An 18,387-nucleotide genomic window follows, 5' to 3' on the forward strand; every position below is an offset into this window, starting at 1 on the left:
AGGCAACGGGGCTTGTACTTCAACGCTGCAGAACCCACTGATTATAGAAGATAAGGATGGTGCACAATGGGAAATTGCTAGGAAGTCACATGCAACCATTCTGAATCAAATCTCAGATTATCTCATGTTTGGTTTTATTTTAATTAGAATTTGAGAGGAGGGTTTTCACCAATAAAGGTCTGAAAGCCTTTGATCATTCGCTTTATCGGAATTCTATTTAATCTAATGAAAAAGCAAACAGAAGATCTGTTTACATGGACACCTCAAGCACAAGAGTTGAAAAGATCAAAGCAATACAATTAGCAAGGACCTGTGAGAGAAAGATTAATCTCTACAAGTAACTTCCATTTCAGCTTCAGCACAAATGAGCTCAAATGTTCTTCCTCCGAGCGTCAAAATAAGTTATTTTCGTTTCTTAACTCTGTTACCACACCACTGCAGTGATCTGACAGGATGTTTTCATATGGGTAAGACACCTCTTAAAATCAGAATTAATTTCGCACTAAACTCCAGATTCTCTGTAAGTTTTCATGACACATCATGGACTTCCATTAAGTAGCAGTGTAAAACTAAGCACCCGAAAACATACAAAGATGTCTAAAGGTACAGAAAATCTTTTATTAGAATCTAAGTCAATAATATACGTGACCCAATAAAACTTTTCCTCAGATGCTATAACAAGTATTGAAATGCCATGTTTTCAAGAGACCATCTGCTGTTTTGACATTTTATGACAATTTCCAAGCCTTAAACAACCTTGACTCTACCTCTTTCAATAGCATGTTTTGCAGTGAGCTCTTTTTCCTCCAAATTGGGCCTTGATTTATCATACATTTATAATGCTTTAGAAAGTTCTTGCACATTTTACTTTTGTCACAAGGTAACCCACATTTTCAGCACTTCACTGTAAGTGAAAAATGCCCATCTGATAATGCTAGAGACTAATTGTCCAAGTGAGAGCAATACATGAGCTGTTCCATTTACTTATTCTTGACTTACCAAATGAGAAAGGTAAGCAACACATGGTTTATTTTGCTTAAACAGCAGTGTTCATACTGTTAATAATGCCAGTAGTATCATAAAGACAGCATTTCACTAGTTGCCAGAACTAAAGTCAAGTTTGAAACTGAGGTCATAACCTTGCAATAAAACAAGTACTAATTATAATCAAGGAACAAACAAGGGATGATGTATCAAGAGCATCAAGAGAACTTCAACAAACTTCTTTCAGCGGATATTCTTTAGCAGCTCCCAGGTTGAAATCTCATCTTGGTCACTGGCATCCTACCGAAATCAGCACACTTGAGTTTTCATTTGAACCAGCTGGCTCAGTTTTCAATGCTCTGCTCATCATCATCATCATCATCATCTTATGAAATATAAACCACATCTACTGAACGATACCCACGTTTGAAGGCTGAGATTAAATACATCCCCTGCACAAGGTAAGGACTTAAAAAGTTACATATAACACAAAACGTTTCCTACCATACATAGCATGTGTCTGTTCATGCGCACCGTACTGTGTTGCAGAGGAAGATACTAAACCCGGCTGTGCGTGTGCTGGTGGGGCCATCATCCTAGCGTTGCCCTGTATTACAGGGCTATAAACATGAGGATGCTGCAGGCAGAAAAAAGGAAAAAAACCACACAGTTAATTGGGGAATTACTCCAAAGAAACTTTTGTCATCTAAAACAGTCGTGATCGAAAGAGCGGCAGCTTGGCCTTGCTCGAACACAGAGCGAGCTGAGCATTTCAAACTGCTGTGATTGTCCCAGTTGTTTCCAAAATTTAAGGGCTAGAAAATGGCAGAAAACATTGGCATATCCAATTTTTGCCGCTCTATTAATGCACTAAGCTTATACATTTATTCAATTAAATTAGCCTTTGAAGTAAGAGCAGACCACCAAGTACGTTATTTTTAGAACACTTAACCAGGAGATGTGCTGGCCATGACCTAAAGAAACTCTTCAAAGAGCTAAAAAACCATATCAATAATAAATGCCAACTACTAAACTGACCTTAAAATTCGTTAGGACATTAAAATTCATTAGGACCTTAAAATTTGTTACAGGCTTTGAAGCACATTCCAAGATCACCACGTGTGCTCCAGAACACAGAAACTCTTCAGGGTGACTTTAGGACTGGACACAAGGGGGTTTATTGAGCTCTGAACCACTTCATTATTTGTGCTTGAATTGATCAGGAGCGTGGAAAGGACTCTTACCTGAGATTGGTAGTGTGGCACATGCTGCACAAGAGGCTGATTAGGAAACTGTTGGGGGCTATATGCAACATATTGTGTAGAGTAAGCAGGTGGAGTAGCTACAATTGGAGGGCCTGCTGCTGAGGCAGGATGCATCATGGTGCTCTGGTGGTGTTGGTCTTGCCGCTGCTGGGGCATATTTGGTACTGCAAAACAAAGGTTGGCTCATGTTAGAAACACAGAAGAAAAAAATTTGGAGCTTCCTGAAAGGTTCTATATTATAATAATGTTACTGGGACTATGTGGAATATCATCACCCCACACTTTTAACCATGGGTTAGAGCTCTGTCAAAAAGGAACAGTGTGAAGAAGAGTTTCTCTGGGAAACACAAGATTTTCATCACTTTCTTTGGGCTGGATATACACAGCCATAAACCCAGCCCTGCCTTTTTTTGTGAAGGAAGGAAGGCAGAGGGAGAGAAAGACTGACAAGAATCAGAAGAGAAAGGTTATATCAGGATATCTACATTAACCAATTAATCCTGCCCCCTTTAAAAGGCTTTTTCTGTTCCATCAGCTGGAAATCTGAGTCTTTATTTTAAAATGACTTGTGCTTATGGCTGAGGGGAGCACCATAAAGGTCTCCACACAGCCACAACTCGAGGTATTCACTATTCACATCTTTTGAGCTCTGTGCTACCCCTCAGGGCAGCAGAAAGCAAATTTCAGGTCACAGACAACACCGAGGGAGACAAAAACCTATAAGGAGTAGAAATAATTAAGAAGGAAGAAAGATGAAAAGAGCAGAGCAGTGTGGGATCACCTGAGCTCTCCTGGGAAGGTGACCACCCAACTCACTTGGAACAAACTAATTCAGCCTACAAAGCATGGGCATGGGAGCTCCAGGAAAGCTCCAGGAGGGCTCCAGCTTCCTGCAGTCAGGCTGCAACTATTAACTGAACTACCCCAGGCACCTCTAAACTCCTCTGCAGGGGCAATGCCCCAAATCCCTTAGGGAGAGGAGAGGGAAATGTTGAAAACATCAGTAAATTCACTCAATGATTTTATTTATGCTGCAGATCAATAACAGAAAGAAGTAAATACTGGAGGCAAGTTGAACAGTGTAAAGGCACAGAGCTGTAACCAAGGCAGCTCCCTCAAGGCTGTGCTGCACACAGATGGATATGCAGAAAAATATTGGAACTTTAAAAGGAATTTGCAATTGGAGCTGCCTGACCCAGCAAGCCAGCACTCAGCAATGTATTTCTGATTAAAACAGTGTTGCCAACCAGAAGATTTCAGGGGTGAGGCCACAGTGAAGTTACTGTGTTTTAACACAGAAATACATTGCAGGGTTTTGTCTCCCCTAGGTTGATAAAGGCCACTTGTTTGTTTCTAAACAGCAGGAAACAATTTCCTCCTGCAGTGACTGGAGCTGCAGCGCTGGTCCTGCCCTGCAGCACTGGCTGCTGCTGCAGAAGCATTCACTGGGCACAGTTACAGCATTCCCTGGAACAGGAGCACAGGAATAAGAGCAGCACTGAGCATCTCAGCACCCATCGTGCCTCCACAGCCACGGGTGTCACTAAAACACTGAAACTGTCATTGTTAGTCCAGCTGTTCAGTCACTGGGGCAGCAGGAATGAACAAGAACAAGCTGGAGCCAGCTCTTTCTAGAAGAGCAGCAGAGAAAACTCTTCCTGAAGAAACAGTGACTCTGCATGTTGTTATAAAAACCCTCTCTTTTAGCACCGGTTGGGGCACTGCTGCAAACCAGTACAGAATTCCAGCAGAGAGGTTCCCTTTAAGAAAACCTGGAATATTTATGAAATATAGGAGATGATCAGCTCACCCTAAAGCTCCAAGTAACAGAGACATTTTCCTGTTTGTCAAACTGGATTCCAAGCCAAGCAACCCCCATTAGTCAAACCTGGCATGTTTTGGCTGAATTAGTTTATCTAAAAATCCATTAGTATTTCCACTTACTTCCCTTTATTAAAAACAGCATTTAAAATATTGACTGAAACCAAATTACCATGGATTAGAAAACACACAAACATTTGTCATTTAGCCATGCTGCATGCAGACTGAGAACCAAACAGGCAGTATTATTCTCACCTTTACCTGCTCTATATGTCTTGGCTTGGTTCACTGGCATGGGCGTCATGGGAATAGGATACAAAGGCTGAAACAGAAGAAGTTGAAGGTATGATATTCCTTTAAAAACTCAGTGTGTGCTGGGGTGGGGGCCCCACTCAGCTTTGATGTGTTTCCCTCTGTTCTGTTCCATGGTTTAGTGAACTCTGCCTAACCTATGAGATTTTCTTGGATCAGTGACATTGAGTCTGCACGGACACACAACCAAGACCAGATGGTTGGCAACAACCAGCCCAGGAACGCTACTGCTGCTACTGCAGGCACTGGGCTCAACCTGACAGCCCCACAGCAGCTTTCTGGTATAAAGCTGAGTGAGGGGAGGGTTAGGCTGGGTATCAGGGAAAGGTTCTTCCCCCAGAGGGTGCTGGAGCACTGACCAGGCTCCCCAGGGGACAGGAATGGCCCCGAGGCTGCCAGAGCTCCAGGAATGCTTGGGTAATATTCTCAGGGACAGGCTGGGATTGTTGGGGTGCCTGTGCAGGGACAGGAGTTGGGCTGAAGATCCTTGTGGGTCCCTTCCAGCTTGGGATATTCCATGATTCTATAATAATGGAGCTAGATTTGAAATCCCAGTGATCCCTACAACAACCAGAAACCAGGGGGACACAGCTGGAAACAAAGAAAGAGTTGCAGGGAGTGAGGCTATGCTTGGAGGACTGGAAGGAAACCTGCACAGATCCACGATAAATGTGGGCTGCTGGCATTTGCAAGTGTTTGGGATTATTTGAACATCCAGACTGAGGGAGCACTGGGAAAAGTCAGTATTTACACAGCCAAAACTTAACAACAAGGTGATTTATATTTACAAGAGCAACACAAGCTGCACTGTTTCACTGCTTTAACTCAGAGCTCCCAAGCTGTGACGAGCTGATCCTTAAGGTCCTTCCCAACCCAATCCATTCTATGATTCCTAAGTCTGCTCAGCTTCCTGAGGATCTCTGTGAAGTGTTGAGGAGTTTGCAGCACTTTACCTGCACGCCTGGACTCACTGGAACCGGGTACATCATATTTGGTGCAAAACAAACAGGCTGAGTGTACACAGGGGTTGGCTGCTGATGCCCCACCATGGAGGGGCTGGGCTGAGCTTGAGGACGAGGGGAGGTTGGTGTAGTAGAAGGTTTCGGCTATAAACAGAGGTGAGCAATGGATATGGCAGGGTTAGTTTGAGTATCCTCCAAGGAAAAGGTTGGCTTATAAAGATCTACTCAAAGGCACCATTAAACAGCATCAAATCACTTACTTGAGCAAAAGATCGAGGGTTGAACTCTTTAGCATTAGGATTAAGTGTTGATTTTCTAACTTGCCTAAACATAAAGAATAAAAAAATTAAGTTGGGCATTATTTTTTCACAGGAGTATCTGCAATTAATAATTTAAGAAACACCTCACTGCCATCTGTGAGTCAGATTTCTGAGAAGTCAAACACCTCATGGCAGGCAAGAAGCCACTTTCATTGAGGGACTCTTATTACAACTATCCATAAAAGTTTTCCAGTTGATCCCACAGCTCATGTGAGCCATTGAAATAAGCTTTTAGATGTGAACTAGGCATCAACAGGAGCAGAGCTCTGCACTGAGTCAGGAGATGACTTTCAGGGCAGTCCCTTCCCCTGTTGCTCCTCCTGTGTAACAGCACTTAGAGCCAGGATGTATCACCCAGTCATGACTTCTACACAAGGCCTGATGTTAATAAAGATGTGCTTATTACTCACTCAGAAGTGTCCTTCTTCTCCTCTTTATCCTCTTTGTCTTGTTTATTTCCAGGCCCAGATGTCTGTACACCTTGGGAGGTCACCTCGGGCCCTCGCTTTTGCTCAGAGCTGTTACTCATGGAAGGAGAAATACTGGGACTGTTGGGTTTGCTACTGCCACCATTGGAGTTGGTGTTACTGCCAGCTTCTATGATAGATTCTTTAGGGGTGGATTCTGTCTTTTCTTTAACTACATCTCTTGATTTTTCACCTTCTCGGGTTTTGTTTAGCAGCTGATCCACTGCATCTGAAGAGGAACTGGACTGTAACTGAAAAAACCCAAGGGATATATTCAGTAAACTGATACAAAACTCAGGAGAGAACATCTAATGCCATCACATACACAGAGTAAAACACAGTCCCACAAGCCTAAATCATCTGGAAGTGACCTTTTGAAACACCATTTCCATTTCTACTAGGAAAGAAATCCATGGGCACTGACAGTGTTTAAGCTGGCACTGTCTAAGGAGCTATTCAGCCACTCAAGTGACCTGTACGTTGATTAGGGAGTGACAGGAAAGCTTCAAACAATCCTCTGGACTCATCCCCTGAGTGATTTAACAGCACCACTTGAGAAGCTAACCTGATTTAATACACCCTTATAACCAGGAAATAAGTAATATGAATTCATCTTCAATTTTCCTCCGTGAAACTCTTCATTTAATTTTGCAACAGCTCCTCCATATGGAGTGTGAGATAATTATTTGTGCCTAATGATCAAACAGGTTTCAAGTCCTGTCTTCAGTGTACAGTCAATATTCATATTTATGTGCATTAGGCAATTATACAAACAAGAGTCAGTATTGATTTTACAATACCTAACAAGAATTCTTACAGATGTATTTTCACAAATTAAGCAAAAGTATAAAGACCTGTTAACATATGCAGCGTGTTCGATTCATTAAAATAATCTGAGTGCACATGAGAATCATGACTCCATTAACAGAGAGAAACTTACCCTAAAGTCATTCTTAAATTTCTTTAAATCATCAATCTGTTTTCTATGCTCTGAAACAATTGGAGAGACACCTGCCAAATACAAGATCAACGTTGTCCAAGCATTTCTAATACAAGTTTTATACACAGTACTAAGTTTGCAGGAAGATAATGGTTTTGCAGATATAAAAATAAAATCCAGCGTCTTATTTTGGGTTTTAATTTGGTACAATTCCATGACCTACGTGTATGAGCACACAGAAAGCCTCTGTGAAAGCAGAGCATTACATAACTGATTTATCTTTAGTTCTGATGCACCACACCAAGGCAGAAGCCCCGAGGTGCAGGGACTGCAGAACTCTCTGAACACAAAGAACATGCAACAAAACCCCCAACCCAGCCTGTGCCAGCATTTCAAAACACAGCAAGTGAAGGAGAAACACTCATCAAGGTGAGCTTTATGGTTGGACTCATCCTAAAAGTCTCTCCAACGAGAGAATGAATGGATCTGGTTCTCAGTTTAACAACATGAAAAGATCTTTTTTTCCTTTTTGAGAACTGAATGAACAAACAACGCTACAGAGACAAACAAATGTAAGGCATAATAGGAAAAAGCACAGTTAGAAAAGCTCTGCTGACCACGATGCTCAGAAGTATTGTGAGCACAGCTCTAAGCAGAAACATATTCAATCCAAAGGCAGCTAAAAAGCAGCTCTGTGAGCAGGGGAAAGAAAGAAGGGGGGAGAAAAAAGAAAAAAACAAGTGAAATCACACCGTCCACATGAGCATCTCTACACTTGGTGTTGATGGAATGAGTCACAAACAACATTTCAAAGTGACACTTCACAACTGCATGACCAAATTTCACTGGAGAACACCAGACTGCCTCCAAGCCTTCCTTAAAATGCCAACTAAAGCAGCCAGGACAGCAGGTTAAGTGTGCACAATTCCCACATCACTCAGGTACACGAAAGCTTTGGATACAAACCTTTGTTTTCAGGTTTAGAAAAACTAGGAGAAGTCTCACTTGGCTTTATATTCTCCTTGTTTCCAGTTGCAGAATTTTGCCTCTGGTCCTGAAGCCTTGTATCTTTAGCTGGAAAAGAAATTGCTGAAGTTATTCTCTTACACACAGCTCCAACTGACCGAAGAGAGAAGGCAAAAGAGAAACAGGGGAGAGATTTAAACATTTTTAGCTTGAAAAACTTTTTAAATTACAAATTTCCTGCTACCTAGTTGGTGCCTGGAGGATCATCCTCTCTCCCTCCCCATCCTACTGTCAAATTAAAAAAAAACTACATTTAAACTCATCCCTCCCACCATACACAAAACCTTAACCAGGCTGAACCAAGTATAAACTTAGAGCCAATTATTTTCAGCAGTCCAAGCTCTTCATACAGAATACTACAAAGATTGGAGAGTTCTTAGACATTTGACTGTGCTCTTGAATATTGTTTTTTTCCCCATATCTTTTGCAGTGCTCAAAATAGCTCTTTGAAACCAGTGGCCTGCATTTCTTTAACACAGAAAAGAGGCAAAAACTCAGTTTGGAAAAAGAAATCCCCAGTTAAGTCAGACACCTATAAACCCATATTATTTATTTAAATGCACAAGAAACTAAGCATAAAGAACTCAAGAAGCCTCTCTCCAACCTTTGTTTAAAACAGGGAGGAATGGGAACTCACAGTAAAATTTCATGCATCCCAAGTTTTCCCATCATTCAGCAAGCAGCTCTGCCCTTGCCTGGGCACATTCTTTGTCAGGAATTAGGGAAAGGGAGCATTTTAAAGGTACTGAGGGCCACTTACCTTCATTGGAAGGGGTGACTGCTCTGTTGGATGCAGGGCTGGCAGGTGTAGGAGAGGCAGCTGGAACAGGCATGGCAACAGATTCAGTGGGAATAGTACCAGGCTGAGGAGAAGGCAGAGCTGGTCCCATGGGAGTGCTGCTCTGCCTTGGAGACCTAGGCCTGTGTGTTTTAGGGGATAATCTCGGAACTAGAAACAAACAGGAAAAAACAGTTATAGGATGAGCTTCCCCATCTGCTCAGCAGTTTAAGTTTTAAAATGGCTGAAAACATGCTTTGAAACACTTTGTGAGACATTAGATAGTAACTGAAAACCTGTTTACCTTTCAGGCACATCTCCTAGTTCTTTACAATGCAGCATTTCAGATAATGGGGTGATTTCTCTGTAGACTGTCCCCCAAAATTTATCACTGCCCTCCAATCCCACCAAGAATCTGCAAAAAGCTTCCCCAAGTCCCCAGAAGTACAACTACAACAGCTCACATTAACCCAGTTTCAGGCAGAACACAAAAGGTGGTCAGGTCTCCACACAAAGAGATGTAAAACATTTTTTAAGAGGGCTGAAAAAACACATCCATTTTACAGTGTCCTCTTTTGGAGGTTTGCCAGCTGGAAAAAAAACAACACAGCCTATTGAAAAATGAGTGCTTTTAGGTATATTTTTGCCCCTGTGTTAAAGCAGCAAGGAAAGTTGTGTATTCTTTGAACAGTAAGTTGTAGTTCTTGTTTCCTGCTCATCCCACTTGTGCTTTTTGTCATATATTAACTCCCAGTGAGTGAGCAGAAAGGCAGGTAAATGGTTTAACAGTCCTACTTGCATGTTAATAATGTATAAACAGGGAAGGTGAATCACAAATAATGCCACAACAGAAGAGGTGAAGTTTTTTCCACAAGGCAACAAGTCTATGTGGGTCTAATTTAGAACTTCTTTCTGAGAAATGTGTTCCCACTACGCTCCTCTAGAATTCTGCACTTCTAAAAAATACCCAAAAAGTACCTAAAAAGGACCAAACTGTTGCTCTCTTGCCCTCAAGGAAACATCCAGCTCCTGACAGCCCATCAAAACATGGTGTCAACTCAAGAGCTCCAGACTAGACCTGTGGCACAAGACTGAGCTTTAGCTTTTAAATCAAGCATTTAAAAATATATATATAAACTGATTAAGAAAGGAAGACACTATAACTGCTCCTACAGTAGCCAAGAACAACATCACCACTTAAAATCCATGTAAATTTTAAAGGAGAAATACATCCAACTTAACTTGAGTATCATTTAATCTTTTAACACCAACCTCCCTCTACCCAAACACCTCCTTCATTTGTAAACCACAATCCAGCCACGCTGCCATAACCAAACTCAGGGATGCAGTGGCAAATCTCTAACTCCTCCTGACTCCTCCAAGAAATCCCCTAAAAACCAATCCTTTCAACAACTAATTCCCACACTTTTCCTTCCTTTCCCTACACACAGCACCTGACTCCACGGTTAGGACAACATTGCACCAACTCTCACTCAGCTATCTGGGAACATCCTTTTCCCACTCCAACCTTAGCCCAGTATTTGATTATTCAGAGCCTGAATTGCCTGCAAAGGCAGGATTCTGCTGAGCATTCCCATTCTAAGGATCCCCCTGCAAGCCATCTGCAATAAGCCAAGCTTTACCTACCCCCACTGACAACTGATGACCACGTCCCACCTGAAGGGCTGCCTCGTGCCACTGCAGCAGTAGATGCTTCCCCAGGTGCATTATGAGATACAAATTCTAAGCCACTTGAAATTGTACCCCTACCAGTAGAGACTCTGTGACCTCGAGGGTGCCGTTGAGCCTTTGGAGACATCCGTGGAGGCCCTGAGGAAAAAAAGACAACCCCAACACGATAAGTGCTTAATGCTCACCACAGAAAAACCAAACATCTCTTCTTCAAATGGCATTTAATCTTAAAACTCTTAATAAAGCAGCAATAAAATCAAGCAATTGGCACTGATATCCTAAAAAGGCCAAGCCATTGGTCCAGCCAGGCTGCCAACACTCATCACCTCCCCAGGGCAGCTCCTGGGTATTCAGAGGCTTTATCAGCACTGAAACAGGTGTGCATGGCCTGGATTTAAAACATTTCCATCCAAGAATCCACCACTGCCAAGTGCAAGCCAAGCCATAAAGGTCAGTGGTGCAGCTGCCTCTGGATAAGCACAGTTCCAGGCTATCAAAGATTTTTCCAGAAAATAAAGATTTCCCAGCGCTTTTGTCAGGTGGTCGGTGATCCCAACCATTTATAGTCACCACTGGCTGACCAATGCTCTTGGGGAATTTCAGCAGAGCATTCTCTGCAGCGAGGCTGAATTGCCTGCAGCAGGTCACAATTCATTTACAAGTCAGCAAAAACTGCCACTAAACAAGGGATTGTTATCCCAAGGTTCAAGTCATGCATGTTTAACACCAGAAGCCAAAGTCATAAGTGAATACAGGAATTCTGCACAGCCTGTACAGCTGCCACACCATAGTTACGCTCAAATCTAAGCAGCAATACAGTTCTTACATCCTAATAAACGTTTTCTTTACAGGATTAGACTCAAGTGTTGATACTTCAAAAGGAAAATACCCGTGTGTGAACAGAAGCTGGCTGATGGCAGTTCACTTTTAACGTAGGTCAGTAATAGGGTCAAGTTCAGATAATGGCTTTTGGGTTTCAGAAAAACTTCTAAAATACCAAGTACCCCTCCTGGTTACATAAATCTTTAAATGTCAGCCTCTATTTTAACCATGAATCTCCAGTTCACCTCAATGCAAATTTCATACAGGTGAGTATCTTACAGAACACACATTTCCCAGGAATAACCTTGCAGCAGTAGGAATTAAACGTTGCAGTAAGCAGCAGTTCACTGCATGCCTGACAAACCAACCACAAAGTGCTAAAAAATAATTCAATTTGCAGGTGGATTCTCAGTTCCTTACTCCACAATAAATGGACAGCAGGCCAGACAGATGTGGCTACCACCCACTTTTTGGTCAGGAGCATTTCCCAGTGCTCCTGCTCAGTCTGGGGGATCATTCCTCTCTCTCCCACAGCTCCAGTGGAGCCAGCTACAGCACCCACTGCAAGTTTCCAGGGAGCTCAGCATAACCACTTCACATTTTCTAGGTTTGCTACAGTGTTGTGCAGGGTTTAAGTGCACTTCAAATAAAAATGATAAACCACGTTCCTTACTGTACCCTCCCAAGACAAATTTAGTTGGGATAATTCTGCATACAGCCACCAAAGACTCACAGGTCAGCCTTGCTCTGCGTATTATTGACTGCTACGGAGCTGATTTATTTTTATGAATAAAAATTTCCTACAAATTCACCTCTGAAGCAGCTCATCCTACTCCATTCCACAGTTCACTCCTCTGATTACAGCATTTTTATTATCATTCTTGTCATTGGTTGCTTTACAAGAGGAAATTCAATGATTTAGTTATGGTTTTTGTGGAACAACTGTGGTAAAATTGGTATTTGATATGAATTTATAGTTCTAAAAATGCTCTCTAAAGTTATTGGGTCCTGCATGTTGCTGTTGGTTAATTTAAGACACTGAGCAGCGTTTATAAAGCTGAGTTTAATTTCATACCAAACTCGGGAAATTTCACAGCTTTCTTTCGTTTTTGTAAAGCTCTTCAAATCAAACAAACAAAAAAAAAAAAAAAAAAAAACCAACCAAACCACCAACCAAACCAACGAAACAAACAAAAAAATAAAAAAGGTTAATAGAAATAGTCTGATAAACTAAAGTTAAACACAAATTACAGGTTAAGTAATGAAGAGGAAAAAAAAAAACCAACAACAACAACAACAACAACAACAAAACAACCAACGACAACGACAACAAAAAAAAAAAAAACCAAACCAACTCTCGTCAATAATTAAAAAAAAAAAACTCACGGAGGAGTTAAACAAAGACAAAAAAAATAATAAAAAATAAAATTAAAAAAAAAATAAAATTAAAAAAAAAAAAACATGAACAAATCGTGGTATATTGTACCTTCTGAAGACATGCGTTTAGGCATAGTAGAGACAGGAGCTGGAGAACCATGAGCAGAGGGGTGAGACGGGGGCCTGGAGGGCCGCGAGGGGGGCCTGGAGGGCGGCCGTGTAGGGGTGGCTGCCCGAGGTGGAAGAGAGTTGGGACCTGACTGGTAGCGAGAAGGTGGGCGAGAGGAAGGAGATGGGCAAGGCGATGGCCAGGGAACACCTGACAGAACAAATGATATGAAGGAAAGTATAAAAACTAAAGAAAAAAATTATGGGGGGTGGGGGGAAAGGGGTAGGGGAAGGGAAGGGAGGTCAACAGAAAAAAAAAAAAAAAAGTAAAATATGACAAAATGATTTTTTTTTTTTTTTTCTCTTTTTGGTTTTTTTTTTTTTTTTTTTTTTTTCTCCACGGTTTAACCCTTTGGGGATGGATTGAGGTGGTAATTGAGGAGATAAAGTCTCTGCAGGGTTGGGTTTGCCTTGGTTTTGGGTCAAATTGAACTTGTGAATGTCACAGGCTCCCCAAAGGGTTAATTAGGATCTACAAACACTACTAAGGAATAGACAGTAAAGTTTGATCTGTTAGCCTGGCATACCAATGCTCCACAGCACCCAGCACTCCACAAGGTCCTTAACAGCTACCAGAGGTTCTCAAACAGCTGTTCACAAACAGTACTGACCACACAAACTGCTACTTTCAAACCAAATGATGAGCAAATATCCATCTAGGAGCTGGATCTTTACAAAAACCAGCGGTGTTCAGTGTCTGAATCCTGACATTTATGCCTTTATCACTGATCTGAGGTATTAATGGAGGATTTTAATCTAGGATATAGGGCTCATGGTTTCCAAAGCAGAATTAATTGAATTTACAAGCCATTCTGAGTATTTTAGGTCTATGATGATTCAGCAGAGTAATAGGGTGAGAGAAACCACAAATACTACAGACAAATTTCAAGGTTAGCATTGTTTGGGCAAGGCTTAGTTGTCCATCCTTTATACAGCTGACTCTGGCTTTAGAAAGGAAGTCTCACTTACCTTTAGATGCTTCTCAGACTTCCTCTCCAGATAGATCACTTGAGTATTATACATTTTTCATTTATTTACAGAAATTTATTATAATAACATTTTTTTAATTCTACAAATAATGTCTTGAGGACAGGCCACTGCTGAAACCCATCTCCAGAAATGGTGTTTGGCTTCTGGGACACCAATTCCTGCCACGCAGTGCCTATTGATGCCTGGTTAGAAATACTACCCATGTGTCCAGCAGAAAATACTCAAATACCCATTTGGAGGGAAGGCTTTGGATTCCTTTTCTCTAACACTGTTCTTGTTTCCCCTCCCATTTTCATAAAGTCAGCAAGTGGCTTTATTCTTTTCCAGAAAGGAAGGAAAGCTTCCTCCTGCCACTGCCTTTCACCAGGTGTCAGCACTGCTGCTCCTCCACACAGAGCTTTGCAGTGCCAATGCAGTTTTTCATCTTTAAAACCACACAGTGCACCATCATCTAAGACAAAGGTGTTTGAGGAGGAAAATAAATGACATTTCTGCTCTGCAAAGCCACAGACAGTGTGGTGCATTGTAAATTAAGCCCAAATCCAACTCACAACCTCTGTGTTAAATGATGAATGCTAACCTGGTTTATGGAATACACAACCTAATCCCACACCTTTTCAACACAACGAGGTGATTATCTGCAGTGTTACAAGGTACATTCATTCAGATTTCAGATACTTGCCTCCGTTAACTACTCTTTGATCTGCTCCAGAGTTAGGGCTGAATTCTGAAGTGTGGGATCCAGACCTTGAGATTGGCGGGCCTGATCCAGACTGGCCCATCCTCGGTGAGTTTTGTCTTCCACTTCCCCAGGACAGCACATCTCTGTTCCTCTGTCCAGGTGGAATGTATTTATTTTCTCTGAAACACAGCAAGTTTCTATCAGTGTTGAGAACACAACCCAGAGGCAACAAAAAGCACCCCGTTTTCTCTCTTTTTCTCCCATCAAGCCAAGGGGAAAAAATCTAAATAGTATCAGATGTTGACCCAACAGTCACCTCATGAATTGGCTTTTGATAGTGGCCACACAGTCCACTTTATGAGCCTACAGGCACTGAAGGATTTAGCAGTAATGCCTGAAATTCTCCAGGACACACCGAAACCACTGTCCCTTCCTGTAATTTGGGACAAATTCACCACGGTGACAGGTCAGAATGGGGAAGTTTGTTTCACTACAGAGATAATACAGGGCCAGGCAGAGGTGTCCAAGTCAGCCTGAGTGCCAAAACCAGCACAGGATTGTTTACACAAGGTTCCAAACCTAATCAGGCCTGCTGAAAAAGCCCAGTATCAATGAGTAAACTGCTACAGTACCAAAATACCTCCATAATTTAAATAAAAATACTATTCATAGTGTACTCAAGTACCTAGTGTTCACACCATGTCCTTCTCTTTCATTAGCATTTCTCTGAACAGCAGTATATTTTTCTTCTTCTGTCCTTTCATCATTTTCCAAGGCAACCCGAGCTTTGTATTGGGCACTTGATTCAATTTCCTCTGCTAATTGAGTTGCTCTGGCTTCCCGTTTTAAAAACTCTTCTGAATTATCTCTTTCTAATGGCACCCTAAAAAGACAATGGAAAGGAAAAGAATCTCTGAAATGCATTCAAAAGCAGAAAGGAGCTACAAAAATCACACAGTGTTAGCTCTAACCGAGTCAGAGTGAAAAAAATAATCTTGCTTCTAAGCCAGCAGACTTGCTGTCTTCTTTTAAATACAAAATTCCTGGACTGGTATGATATTATGGATGTATTCAGGGTCATTTACCTGCCTAGAGAGCTGAGTTTAGGGTGCAAAACTTTTCCACAGCATTTGTAAAATCCCCAGACCCTAAAGCTCTGCAAAGGCTCCAATTTTTAACATGGTTGAGAAAATCAGGAATAAAAAGCCTCAGACTGCTGTTTACATAGGAAGCTACTCCAAGAACCCAAAATTGAATTTTTTTCAGCTATTTACACGTTGCCAGCAGACACAATCCTAGTGAAATTAGAGAGTGACATCCTTAATTCTCTGATAATTCCAGCCACTGGATTTCAGCTCTCCCAGTTATGAAGAACTGCAGAAAAAATGGATGCAACACTTCAGAGCACAGGACCAGAAATCCCTGACTCATCTGTGAGTGCTCAATCCCATCCATTCCATCTCTCTCTCTATGGCAGGCAATGGAATATTGCAAAAATCATCCCTTAAGAAAGCCACCAAGTCAAAATTCAATATGTGAGCACTGAAACACTGAAAAAACCAAGCAGGGATGGGATCATACCTGGCACCTCCTTCTGCCACCCATTTTTGGGGTTTACCTGCCCTAATTTTTGTGTCAGGTTTATTTTTTAACGCGATTTTTACTTCAGGTTGCAAAAGTTTAATTACTTCAGAATAAACTACATAAAAATATGGAGCAGAGCTGAGGCTTGGCCCATGCTCTGCTGGGCATTATAGAATCACTACTGCCCATATTTTGAATAATATAAAGAAGAAAAACAAAGAAAGTAGGTGGAGATACAAGCCAGGTATAAAATAATTTATGCAAAATTGCTCAAGTGTTGGTGGCAGAACGAGGAAAACAAGTGGCTTTGCCAAATTCCAAGCCAGCACTCAGTTACTGCAGCACAAGTTTTTCCCCCCATTTTTGGCCAGTCAAAACATTTACTGGCCTTATCAAGGGTAACTGCAAAAATATTCAATAAAACCCTTCAGCATAAAGGCCTGGCTCAAGTAAGATTTACAAGAATGCAAACCTGGTCCCAGGCCCCTCTGTTAATAACACAATAAAGGAGAACAGCCAATAATCCTCATTTATTTAAAGTGAGTGCAAAAACTGAAGGATGTATGGCCAACCTAAAGAGGCAGGGAATGATTTCATGTTTTCTAACAAGCCATTAAAGATGAGAGAAAGGGGATGGACAGGATGACATTGTTCAGAACCCTGGTGATGATCAATACATTTGCTGGAACACAAACTTGTACCTTGATGTGGTTTGACAAACTATACCTGCTACTGCTTAGCTCTAGGAAGAGAAAACAATCAAACAGTAAATCCTTTACAATCCTTCAGCTGCACATCTAAGCATTTAACTACACTGCTGCTCATCCCAGAGTTGGAAAATCAGGAAAAGAGCTTCCCAGTTTAGCAGACTGATATGCAAAGCAAGTTGCTTGACTAGGGGGGGGAAAAAAAAAATGGAATTCATTTAAAGCCACCTTCGTGTTTTTAATCTGTTTCCATTAATATCCAGAAAGCAGAAAGATGGAAGACTAAAGTTCAAAAGTACAAAAAGTACTTAGAGCAGTGAAGGGAAGGAAAGAACAGCTTCCCCAGGATTCAAACATAAGCCGATTAGGACACTTTGATTATCACCATGTTACAGGTCCATTTGTACAAAACAGAGGAATCAGATTGTTGAACCAGAGACCTGTAGACAAGTGCACACACACACACACACACACACAAAAAAAATCAAAATATTCACTGCCATTCCTTGATATTCAAAAAAAAACCGAGTTTCTGCTTTGGGGGTTAAAAGAGTGGGGAAATATTGAAGCCATTTCACAATGGCTTGAACATCTGCAGTCCATTTGTGTTGCAGTTGCAGTGAACATTATAGCTGCAGACCCCGGGGAATAAATCACTGCCAGAGTAGCCAGAGCAGCCTTTACACTACTTCTATATTCCAGTTGTTATTATATTAAACTAAAACTTCAGTTTAGAGCTGGACAAGTCTGCTGTACAAGCCATCCCCAGCACACAACCCCCACCCTGGTTATCAGCAGCTTTTCAGCATTCCAGTATCTTCCAGATCAATTGTCTCAATAAAATCAGGATTTAGCCAAACTGCTCTGCTAGGTTAAACAAAAACTATAGGTATAGAAGCTAGACACAGATTAATTCACAGCTTTCCATCCTATTCCTGGAAGTTTCTGCAAGAAACAAGCCTTATTGCATGGCTAAATTCAGAAAACTCTGCAATGGGAATGAGCTGTGCCCATTTAAGGGAATATATAAAGATTTCTACATCTAACTATTCACAGAAAGCTGGCAAGGTTTCTTAAGCACCATTCATTCATTGCTTTTGCAGTTATTCGATTCCACAACTTCAAAAACTATGCAAAATGAGCTGCAGAATATAAAGTTTGTCAAACCAGGGAGAACATTCAATACAAATCTAATAACAAAATATTTTGGAACTTACGTATAAGAAGATAAACTGCTGTCATAAGTTGACACTACACCATAATTTTCTTCATTGTAACGAAACATGTCATTGGGATCCCATCCATTAGACTAGAAGAAAATGATGCTTGTTTTTCAAAAAGACACTGAAAACACATTCCCTTCAAATTAAGGGCTGATGGCAGAAGTTAAACCTTCTGCCCTTTTTCCTGGGCCTATGAATCTGCTGTCCAGATAACAAAGTTATTAATGCCACAGTTCATTTCAGGGAGCTTTGTTCATCAGCTGCACA

At 41.4% G+C, this 18,387-nt stretch overlaps 1 protein-coding gene across 12 annotated transcripts in view; it reads right to left on the reverse strand.

The window, feature by feature from the left end:
• The window catches only part of ATXN2 (ataxin 2), a 49,562-nt gene that overhangs the window by 13,687 nt on the left and 17,488 nt on the right, over nucleotides 1-18,387 (reverse strand). For 2 of the 12 annotated variants that reach the window (XM_058851394.1, XM_058851397.1), the window contains exons 7-20: nucleotides 18,115-18,206; nucleotides 15,292-15,489; nucleotides 14,607-14,785; nucleotides 12,876-13,085; nucleotides 10,523-10,705; nucleotides 8,858-9,046; nucleotides 8,038-8,145; nucleotides 7,072-7,142; nucleotides 6,075-6,382; nucleotides 5,605-5,668; nucleotides 5,336-5,488; nucleotides 4,332-4,392; nucleotides 2,229-2,413; nucleotides 1,489-1,621 (exon numbers count right to left, since the gene is read on the reverse strand). In XM_058851394.1, the coding sequence (XP_058707377.1) occupies nucleotides 1,489-1,621; nucleotides 2,229-2,413; nucleotides 4,332-4,392; nucleotides 5,336-5,488; nucleotides 5,605-5,668; nucleotides 6,075-6,382; nucleotides 7,072-7,142; nucleotides 8,038-8,145; nucleotides 8,858-9,046; nucleotides 10,523-10,705; nucleotides 12,876-13,085; nucleotides 14,607-14,785; nucleotides 15,292-15,489; nucleotides 18,115-18,206 (2,134 nt within the window). Of the gene's footprint in view, nucleotides 1-1,488; nucleotides 1,622-2,228; nucleotides 2,414-4,325; nucleotides 4,393-5,335; nucleotides 5,489-5,604; nucleotides 5,669-6,074; nucleotides 6,383-7,071; nucleotides 7,143-8,037; nucleotides 8,146-8,857; nucleotides 9,047-10,522; nucleotides 10,706-12,875; nucleotides 13,086-14,606; nucleotides 14,786-15,291; nucleotides 15,490-18,114; nucleotides 18,207-18,387 lie in introns of all 12 variants that reach the window. The other 10 variants (XM_058851393.1, XM_058851396.1, XM_058851398.1 and 7 more) reach the window with 9 other exon arrangements.

The sequence above is a fragment of the Poecile atricapillus genome, chromosome 16 (assembly GCF_030490865.1).
Source record: "Poecile atricapillus isolate bPoeAtr1 chromosome 16, bPoeAtr1.hap1, whole genome shotgun sequence".
NCBI classification, from domain to species: domain Eukaryota; kingdom Metazoa; phylum Chordata; class Aves; order Passeriformes; family Paridae; genus Poecile; species Poecile atricapillus.